Source organism: Cariama cristata, unplaced genomic scaffold, assembly GCF_000690535.1.
Source record: "Cariama cristata isolate BGI_N322 unplaced genomic scaffold, ASM69053v1 scaffold16365, whole genome shotgun sequence".
NCBI lineage: Eukaryota > Metazoa > Chordata > Aves > Cariamiformes > Cariamidae > Cariama > Cariama cristata.
In genome coordinates this window covers 31662-42601 of record NW_009617101.1, presented here as the reverse complement: position 1 = coordinate 42601, position 10940 = coordinate 31662, and the positions used below count along the sequence as shown (strand labels likewise).

The 10940-nt window shown below is 40.1% G+C and overlaps 1 protein-coding gene across 1 annotated transcript; it reads left to right on the top strand.

Annotated features, from left to right (window-relative positions):
• The first annotated feature begins 1910 nt into the window (after positions 1 to 1910).
• On the top strand, positions 1911 to 10429 carry FRZB (frizzled-related protein). Its single transcript, XM_009700414.1, has 5 exons — positions 1911 to 1965; positions 5781 to 5846; positions 7960 to 8164; positions 8404 to 8467; positions 10045 to 10429. Exons 1-5 carry the CDS (start codon positions 1911 to 1913, stop codon positions 10153 to 10155), a joined length of 501 nt encoding a protein of 166 aa, XP_009698716.1. The 3' UTR covers positions 10156 to 10429.
• Positions 10430 to 10940: the final 511 nt, after the last annotated feature.

Here is a 10940-nt window from a genome sequence, read left to right as displayed (position 1 = left end):
GTTAAAGTCACCATTTGGCTAAATGAACGAGACAACAGAGGATTGGCCCAGGAGAGGAAGAATGAGAAGAAATGTGGTCACCCTTTTACTCACCATTTGCAAGAAAACCATTTGAATTCCTCTTTCATCATGTCCTGGAATACACGAAAGCACTTAATACAACATAAAATGCATTTAAATTCGATGAAGACCTCTTTTTTTTTTTTACCTTATACTATTCATAGAGGTCACAATCTCTAATTGCCACCTGATAACGACAGCTTTTTTAAAATTTGAGAATAGCTCAGGTGAATAATCAAAACATGTAAGCAAGAATTAGCATGTATAATTTGACTTACTACAAGGCAGCTCGGAGAAGCCTTACAGCTGCCGTGGAAGTACCTGATAACCAAAGGCCAAATTGGCTCCATGAAAATGTTAGTTTTCTTCTATAAACTAAGTTCCTGCGGTAGTTTGGAACTTTCTTTGGAAGAAAATGGATGTGATTTTTTTATTAGCAATAGGAGCACCTATTCAATCCTTCTGTGGTATTTTCTATACCCATTGCTCTTTAAGTTGGTAGGAATAATTATTCCTGAAGTCTCAATTTTTTGAAGTTAATTTATGTTAATGAGGGAATTAGTTGTTTTTCAGATTTACTTTTGCCCTGACTGTCATTTAGCCATATGCCCATTTATGTAAAGGAGGTTTCATGTTTCTAGGAGTAGTAGAAATATGCGTTAAGGTGGACATTTTAAAATCTTTTTTAAAAAAGAAGGATGGACAACTTAGAAGATTAACTAAGTAATATTAGATTTCTTGTAAACAGGTATTTTAAATACATATTTACAGAATTTGTGATTAAATAATGGCCCCAGCCCTTAAAATTTAGTCTATGCATCTAAACCCTTCACCTATACCGAGTATCATCAGTGTCCTGGGCTGTCTTACAGCCAAATCCTTACAGCTCAAGCTGCAAGAGAGGAGCTGTTACATGGTCATGTATTCGTTTGTCCTATATTGTAAAATATTGTAAATGCAGTGGTGTTGCATCCATGATAATGTAAGGATATAAGAAAGGTGATGTTTGTATGACAGCAGCTTCCAGAGTTTAAAAAACTACATAAACATTTGGGCACGCAAACTTAAAGAAGGCTTTTTCTTTGAAAGCTGATTTGTTTTTCCATTTTATGTGCCCTTCTAATAAAGCATTACTGCCTGTCTCCCAAACCTTGTTTCTCTTGCATTTATTTTTCCCTTAGCTTGTACAACGTTATATGCATTACCATACTTGTTTTTCAGGATTAAGTATGTGTACAAATCCATTAAATTGTGTGATTTAATAAACAATAGGTTTTAGTAATGTGGAACACATTCCACATGTGTCTGAAAGCAGTTATTTGGGCATAGTGCCTTTTTTTTTCCTTCTGTTCCTTATCTGTCCTTCAAAATAATCAGTATGTTTTTAAACTGAAGGGAAGGGGAAGGTCTGAAACGTTTGTTTTGGCATTTGCTTCAACGATATGATTGTGGTTGGTTGGTTTGATTTCCTCAGTAACCAGAAAAACAAACCAAAAGTAATTTCTCCTTCATCATCTAATTAAATGCAAACAGTACGTGTACTTTTTGTAGGTGCTCTGAGTTCATGCCATAAATTTCCATCCTTGTCCGAAACCTGCCAGTCTGTGCACCAGTAGAAATGGAATTTCATGTGCTTCAGCATTTAACACCATGTTCCAGATTTGGGTGAAGTTCAGATAAGAAGTCATGTCAACTTTAACAGGCTGGGCCGTAGAACATTATAATTTGTTTATTAATTATTATGTTTTAATAAACTAAGTATTAGAGAAAGAGAAGACATTGTAATGTGGGTGTATTAAAATAATCCAATATTAAAAATACTAACATTTCCTTTTGTATTTTATCAATCCATGCCAGATTTCCCTATGGATTCCAATAACGGCAACTGTAGAGGCGCCGGCATTGGTAAGTACACTTTTATAAAACTGTATAGTAAACTATAGTCTTTCAAATCCTTTTAATATTTGATTAAGTAAGAGGGGTACTAAGCAATGTTTAAATATTCGTGTCTTGTCTGGGAATCCTGTAGATTGTGCTTTTGTGTCCCGTGGGCAGGTGGGATTGGGCTGGTCAGCCTGTGGACCTCTCATCATACAACTCAATTAACTCTTTAGCCCGACTTTTAGCGCTTGTCTCTTCTGCTTTGGTCAGGGCAAAATTTTCATCAAATCCAGAGGGCTGTGCTAATTTCATTAAAAGTTTTGTCTCGAACGGTGAGAATGATCATTAAATGGATTTTCACTGGGCAAAACCAGTGGAGATAATGGTTCCTCTGACTTTAAAGTTTGTAAATTAAACTCGACACTCTCTGTAGATAATGGCAAAACTCCCATTAACCTGAGGAAGTTGAGGCTGAGACCCTCTGAGACTGGTTTTATTCCAGCAGGTCCCCTCTTGCTTTTTATTTTTGCTCTGTTTTTGGTGGAGGTGAGTAAAACCCCTTGAGTGTTACCACTACTCCTAGGCAATGCAAAGAAGCAAAGCCCAGGTTGGGAGCTAATAGATTACAGAAATGTGAATTTGTTGCTCAAGCAAGCCAAGGACTATAGGTTTCCTTGAATTTTATTACAATCCCTTCAGAAGTTTTGCTCTTAGGCCTTTGTCAAGAAGGTGACACTTGGAAACCTAGCGTCGGCCATCGTGTCTTTCCTTCTCCAGAGGTGTTGACGAGCCATGGTATGCACTGATGCTCAGTTTATTAATATAAACGCCTAAGTATGGCTGTAGAGCATAAAATTAGATACCTATGTAAAATTGGGTAACTTCAGCATTAATCTCTGACCAAATTGTGAAAAGGTATTAATAATGCCCAGCTTATAATACAGTTTTAAAATGTGATCAGTAGGTGCTGGTGTGAAAGTAGCTATGTAGGTGCAAAATGTTATTTAAATCACAGCGTACATCCTTCAGAAAGCCAGCTACAATTAGAAAAACGCAATAAAACTAAACCCCTTAACAGGCTTCACTTCAGTTAATCAGGGAAGCATTTGCCAGGGTCGCGTGCTTGTACCGATCGGTATAACAGCCAGGTTTTAGGTTGTGCATGCACTTAGATTTAAGATGGCACGTTTCTGGGTAGCGATCCCTGGGGAAAACCCTTTTCCCGTGTAGTCCATTTGTTTTGGCATTTACAGGGAGAAGTTTTCAAAGGTATATATTTTGAGCTTTTGTTAGTCCTGTACTGATTTGTATTAAAAAAGAATATTTAATGGGAAAGTTAGCTGAGATCGCAGTCAAAACCGGGGTGAGCCTCGGCTGCCTGTCTCAGTGCTTGGGATGTAACGTTCTTGTGGTCCCAGAGCTCTTCTGGTAAGCCTGGCAGCTTCAGAGGAGATTTATCAGGTAAGATGGGACGTTCCCTCAGCATCAAGAGATTTTTCCAGCCACCTTTTGAGGGTGTTCCCACTCCCTGGGGAAAGCTCAGCTTTGCCAGAAACATGCATCAGTCAAATTTGTGTTCTCTAATACTCATGTTGTCCTTCCCTTGAAAGTCACCATGGCAGGAATTGGGAGAGAGGAGTCGGTTCTAGCTCTACGACTGACTTTATAACTGGCCTTGGCAAGTGACTCTGTTTTAGTTTTGGTATCTCCAAACAGTGATTAGGAATAATGCAACGTTTTGTAAAGTTCTTTGAAATGTAAATTTGAAAAGCGCTAGGGTGACTAGGAGGTATCCTTCATTAGGAACATGAGCAGGTCTGTAATTTGTTTCTAGAATGAGACTATTTTATTTTATTAATTTGAGAAACATACTTTATTAATCTCCCACCATCTTAAAATTGAGGGAACTGTGAGGCTGTGTATTCTTGTCTTGTAGTTTAGACTATTCTCCTTGTGCCACAGAGCAAAGTACTGCAGAGCAGGGGAATGTTGAAGCGTGTGACTTGTTGGACTTGAACGTTTTGATGCCTGGCGTGAGCGTGGGTCGTAGGAGCACATCTTTTATGGCCCGTTTCAAGGCAGCTTATAAAATGGGCCATAATTTGGCCGGAAGTATGCATGAGCTCCCACAGGCAGAAGGGAAGCCAAAAATCACTTCCCTTCTCTGCCTTTTTTATTTTAACACAGTCTCATACAAAAGCTGAAGTCTGTCGGACTCTATATGTAGATTCCTGAGGATGTTTTTGAAATTCAAGGAAACGGTATACTCTTCTTTTGAAATGTTCTCCTCTTTGCTGCATTTTTTAAATTATTTTTCAACTACAATAATTCTTTCAATAGACAATAAATAATGATTTGAGAAATCCGTAACCATATGATTCCATCTCTTTTTTTTAATATGCAGAAATCTTACATAGCAAATAAAAATTCTTTTTCAGACTCTTCATGTTGGATTTAACTAAATGACTAACTTATGTGCATTGGTATTTTAGAATGATAGTGTGTAGAAATAGGCTGCATTAAGTCTATTTCCACTTAAACGCTAAGTCAAACGTCAAAATAGATGACCATGTGTATGTAAGACCAGGACCTGCTGTTTGAAACAACTCTGCCAAACTCCACTTAGGCGCTAGCTTGAAATAAGTAAATATTTGCAGTAGAACAACCAGCCATGAAATATTGGTGGTGTTAATGAACGCGTGGGTCTGGAGCTTCAGCATCAGCAGTCCTCGGGCACTAATGAAAATGTTCTTACCTCCGTTATTGTTCCCAGCTGCCTGGAAGCCGCACCACTGGAAATGCTGCTTTGACAGTGCTCCTTGGTATTGTCCTTTGAAGGCCATCCTTGCCACCATAAGGGCTAAAGAAATTCCCTATTTTAATTAAACCTGAGGTTCTGGGTCATAATAAAATTGTGTAAAATTGACACAGAAATTGAGGAAGAGTCCAGAGCAAGCTCAAAGGTAACACCAAACACCTGCAGTAGTCAAGCAAAGCCCTTCAGCCTCTTAAGCTCAATCTCTCTTCAACCTCCTGCCAGACACCTCTGAAGATACGTGGTCAAGGTTTCATTTTGTGGGGACCATCCCAGAAGTGTTGGGAGCAGGGAGCCATGTGCCGCTTGGTCCCGTCACCCTCCGACATGCTTCATGTGTTGACTGTAGCTCTCAGACATCTGTGCCACCATAAGAAATCTTACGGTGCAGCACCAAAGATGAACTGTGTTGAGAATTAGCCACAAAAAATCATATTCCTTATGGTGAATGCCTGCTAACCAGAATATCCCGGTTTGCTAAACCGAGCTGAGATCTATAGTCTCCAATCAAACGTTAAATTGTGCCCTGTTGTAGTATTTTCTTTCTGTGTTTATATTACGGTCTGTGAGATTAAAGGTGCAGAAAGGCAGGCATGCACAAAGTGTAGTACAGAAGAGAGAACAGCATTGTAAGGATATGGAATTGCAGCACCCGCCAGCACAGGAGAGACCAAGATTGAACCTTGAATTGGCTTAAAATGGAAGATTCTGTCACCAGACTCCAAGCCCTTGTGCGTTTGTTGTTGTGGGGTTGGTTTGGTTGTGGTGGGTTGTGTTGGGTTGGGTTGGGTTGGGTTTTTTAAATTTCAGCATGTCAAGTTTTCTTCTAGAAAGCTTTGAGGTCTCACGGGCAGTTCCACAACATCTTCCAACAGAACAGACCAGGAGTGCCCTGTGGGTTTTAATATTTCACTTGGCCTGTAATAAACAAGTCAATTCAGCGCATTTTGAACTTGGAGTTTTGGGGAGATTGTCACTGAACATATGCTCTTTTCTTTCTAAACAAAAGTTTCTGTTTTTGTAGAGCGCTGCAAATGCAAGCCTATAAAAGCTACCCAGAAGACCTATCTGCGCAACAATTATAACTACGGTAGGAACAGCTGCATGGCCAGCTCCCAACTTTTTTAAGGCTACAATAAGGGGAAAATTTTTGTTAAAAAAGCCTGTGGTCCCAATTACTGATGGTTAATCCAGTGGTGCTTATTGCAGAAGGAAGATGAAACATTTGCAATTTAGAAGAAGGGAGAGGATTAGCTTAATATGTTAGTAGAAGAGTGTCTTTGTTGACATTGCGTGTTATTTCAGCGTCAGCGCAGGCATTTGGGGTTTGTGCACTTCATCGGTGTGAAAAGTGATGCGACAAAAATAACGATGTGGGCTGCTATGCCTGAACTGCCTCTTTGATTTCCAGCTCTGATACGCTCTGCTTTTGCAGGAAAGGATGTTTTGACTAACTTTCATGCCTACAAACTCACCATGGGATCTAACAGACATACTAGGTTCTTTCCTTCTCACGTATCAAAGCCAGCAATGAACATCTTGCCAGCTGTGTTACGCTGTCAGTAACACCTGTAAAGTGCACGATGTCCATATTACGTCTTCTCTTGCCCAGATTGTCCTGGTCTTCAGGCATGTCACAGGTCCAGGCTGCTACTTTTCTTCATACTGTTTGTTTTAAGCAAATGAGGCTGATGAAGCCAGTGAATACAGATCACAGGAATCGGACAATGAGGCCCAGCCTTTTTCCCATTAATCATGTGAACAGCCTTGGGCTCAGTAAAATTAAAGACTTCATTTAAATGGTAGTGATTATGGAGTATTCATTAAGATTATGCATTTACACAACTATTGTCAGATAAGCTTTTTTAAAAAAAATCTTTTTTTAGGATCTAAAAATAGATTCTAAAAATATCTTATCTTTTTTTTAAAAAATATTTTTTAAAAATAGATCCTATTAAAAGGTAAACAATTATAATTGCATTCAGTCAAACATCATTCTTGGTTTTTAGTTGACCGGTTGGTTTTATGTTGTTTTGATAGATTTGTTTGGAAAATAATTACAGAGTGACAATTGTCTAGTAGGTACCTGCGCAGGGCAGGGAGTCGCTGTGCGTGCTACTGCCCATGCTTTCAAGCTTTTGAAATTAAAGAGGTTTCAAAATGCGTTTGAAGCAACTCCAAACTAAAGGAAGATTTTGTTTTGAAATCTTGAAAGGTTTTAAGAAAGTGGATCACTTGGGGCGAATTGTGTGTATTAAATGCACAAGTTATTAATTGTTGGCAGCTGTGTTTAATGTGGCTGCAACGCATGCTGGTTGATGATGATCTTTATGGGCAATGCATGTGAAGAGAGGAGCTATGTAAGTCTGTGGTTTTCTTTCTTCCATATTACTTTTTTCACATGGGTTAGAAGAAATTTGGAATCTGGGGAATCTGCTGTTTGTAGTGGAAAGGGACTCTTGTTTGCAAGCTGTGAAAGATGTGGTATCCTTTAGAGCATGACCTCTGGATTGGCTTTGCGTTTGCATGTGGTATCAGTTCGCTGGTCACCATGAGAGAAACGAATAGCGTTGCCTTGGAAAGGCAGCTTTTCCTCCTGTGCAACTTGAGGCAAAAAGAAAGGGTGAGGGAGGAAACAATTAGGCGGGTCATCAGGTCAAGATCAGGAGCGTTTGGAGTTCATAAAGAGCAGAGCAGATTGGTGCTGGGTCACTGGAGAGAGAAGAAAAAAGGTAAGGGGCTGTCATCCAGCAGAAGTAGTGATACGAGAAGTTTCAATACACATTCGCGTTTTGTGAAAGGTTGAGAGTGACAAATTAAGTTCGGTCCTCTGTACCGCAAGTAGTCAAAGAGGGAGCAGTTACAAGGGAGAAGGAGAGCGTACAAGGAATGAATTCAATATATTTAAAGTGGAAAGGGCAAAGAGGAAGGGATGCTAAAGTTAAAGCCCAGCTTTTACAGGATCTAAGTCCGACAGGTACATAACTCGTGACCATGCCATTGTGAGATATACTGAGCTAGCTGGACCATCTTGGTGGAGGATGAAGTAATGAAGCGGTGGGGGCAGGGACATTGCTGGAGTTCAGCTAAGCTTTTGATAAAGGACCAAGCAAAAGACTAATCCCAGAGGTCACAAAGAACGGCTTGGGGGTGACCTGCATTATCTGCTGCTGCTAAGTACACTCTTTGTGACTTTTTCCCAGTCATTCGAGCTAAAGTGAAGGAGGTGAAAACTAAATGTCACGACGTCACTGCCGTAGTGGAAGTAAAGGAGATCCTAAAATCTTCCCTGGTGAACATCCCGAAGGACACTGTAAACCTTCACACGAACTCCGGCTGCCTCTGCCCACCGCTCAGCGCCAATGAGGAGTACATCATTATGGGCTACGAAGACGAGGAGCGCTCCAGGTAACTCTTTCTGCATTGTCCTAGGAGCATATTTGTTGTTGTTTGTTCCCTTGCCCGTAAAGCTGAACTTCAGAGCCACCAGGAAAGGAAAACTTGGTGAGGCTCTCTGTACATCTTCTTAATGGTATTCAGCGGGGACAAGGCTCTCTGCAGACACAGAGATCTTAATCTTGCATGTGTGGGGTTGTATAGCTTGTGCATGCCTGTGGATGGAGTAACTGGTGGTCTCCGTTGTGTAGGTTACTCTTGGTGGAAGGCTCCATAGCTGAGAAATGGAAGGATCGTCTCGGTAAAAAAGTAAAGGTAAGAAAATATCTCAGCAAAAGTCAAATGTTGCAGATACCGTGAAACATCTACCTCATCTTTTCAAAATAAGGGAAGAAAATACACGTGCTGACCCCAGTTAATATCAAGTAGCAAAAATTAACTTGGTGTGTTATTTGCTATATGACTTAGAAATGCACACTGAATAAACTGAAGGCATACATTGAATTACCCCGAAGTACTCCAGCGTAGCAGCAATCAGAACCTCTGTCTCAAAAAAGCAAACAGTAGGAGTGTTTGAACTCCGTAGGGAAACTGGGCGTTCTGCAACACATGCCTATCTAATTGGGATTGTGATACTAATTAAAGAAAAAAAAGGGGGCTTTACAAATGTTTTCCAAGCTAAGTCAGAATTATACTTTCAGAATTAATATTCTTTAAATACAATTCTCTTACCAAATTATGTCTATTATTTTAAATTCGCTTTCCTGGCTTAATGAGGGAGGTAGATGGTAAGGAAGTCGTGTCACAGCGAATTGGAAGCGATGAGCTCAAATGAAAGCACTATATGAAAATACCTTCTAATGTTTTCTAATTTAAATGTATTCTAATGCCTTCCAAGTTCTGGAAGGATTGCCTTTTTATGTTTTGATGCGCTACAAAGTAGCAGTGATTTCGACGTTTACACAGAATATTCTTATTTTGACGCAATTTCTCAGCTGTTGATTTGACATAATGGTTGTGCCTATGCAAACCACTTCCCTCTTCCACTCAACACTTTCTTCGACAGCGTTAATGGTAACTGGCAGGAAAATACTATTGTGATTACAAATGCAAGATTTTCTGTGCACGTTTGTCACATCCACAGAGATTACATGAGTGAAAAGGTATGGGGATCTTGATTCCAAGTTGTTGTTTGATTTGGCAGAAGCTTCTGAAATCCAGTGCCGCAGAGCAAATACCACGTTACTGCCGTGGACTGACTTCTGCTCTGTTCCAGTTCTCAGGTGGCAGTGTCGTTTGATGAGGTTTTTGGGGGGGAACTCACTTATTTTCTCACTTAGTTCCTTGTGGTCTGCGACCCGCTGCCTCTGCCCTTGCTCCCAGCCTGGGACTGCTGAGGACCACGCCACGTTGCCACCCATGTCTCATCGTAATCTTCTTTTCCAAAAGCAGCATTAGTTGTACCAACTGTACTTATTATGTCTTTTTTTGCAATTACCTGGAAAAGTAAAAATAATAATCATAATTTTTAAAAAATATATTAAAATCACTTGACTGGTTTTTTTTTTCTGCTTCCCCCAAAACTGCAGGAATAGCTTCATTTAAATTTTATTATTTAGAAGGTGAGATGCTTTTGTGCTGAAACCATTAAGCCATTATCAGCCCCTTCATTCACAGAGGCTACAAGAAAGCCAGGAAATGGTTTCTCTATTTAAAGTGACTTTTACCAATGACCTCACATTCCACCATTTGAGCCCAACGCAGGGTAACGTGGTGGAAACGGCGACGGCTTTTATTTTTTTTGCTGCTGTTTGTAAACACATGCAGTTGTTTTACATAGGACTTCTTCTTCCGTAATCTCTTTTGTAATTTCTTTGCCTTTCAATATGCAGCGCTGGGATCAGAAGCTCCGCCACCTTGGGAAGGGGAAGGGAGAGACCGGACACAGCGACTCGGCTCCGAAGCCCGGCAAACCCAGCAGTGCCCGACAAGCGCGTAGTTAGATGTGGGATGCCGCACGTTGACATGCAGTGGACTATCTACCAAGACTTCATTGTTGGAGCAGCAAAGGAGAAATTGCACTATTGCACGTTATATTCTATTGTTTACTACAAAATAATGTTTTAGCTTATATTAGTTTTTATTCTCCCTCTTGGTTTCTGGCTTTTGGTTTTTTTTTTTTTTTTTGGATGTGTGCAAGCTCTGGAAACATGTATTTTTTTTTTCTGTTACTAAGAACTGTAGGAAACTGCCCTTATGAGATGGGGAAAGACAAGGACACGTTCAGTTTACCATTTTATCTCCTGATTCTTCTTAGGGAGAAAATTCTGGTGCTCAGGAATGAGATTGGGCAAAGACCATCACTTAAAGTCCTGACTCATCCTGGCTTCCCCCTTTCAATCTTTCTTGGTCACTGTTTGCCGAAACTTACTGTATTTGGGGGAGGTTGTTATCTGTTTTTAAGTGCATAATTTTTTATTCTGAAATATATAAAGAAATGATGTTAAGAGAACTGGCTGAATCAGTACACCTTTGTTAAGTTTTCTTATAAAAAAACCACTTGTGTAAGCCAAAGTCTAACTTAAAATATTTCCTGCGACAAACACGATGTCCTTGTGCACAGGGGACCTGGGGTTTCCAGTGCTCTGGACCTTGCAGGAAACCTCGTATGGTTCTGTTGCTGCAGGACGTAATTTACAATATAATTCTTCTCTTGTAACGGCAGTTTTTTTTCCCCTTTTCGTTCTTTTCTCTGCTGAGTTGTAGGAGTAGACTTGACTTACCAGGC

Coding starts and splice junctions, on each gene's coding strand:
- FRZB (XM_009700414.1), top strand. CDS start 1,911: ATGCCAGATTTCCCTATGGATTCCAATAACGGCAACTGTAGAGGCGCC. Junction 5,847..7,959: donor GCGCAACAATTATAACTACG/GTAGGAACAGCT, acceptor ACTTTTTCCCAG/TCATTCGAGCTAAAGTGAAG. Junction 8,468..10,044: donor GTCTCGGTAAAAAAGTAAAG/GTAAGAAAATAT, acceptor TTCAATATGCAG/CGCTGGGATCAGAAGCTCCG.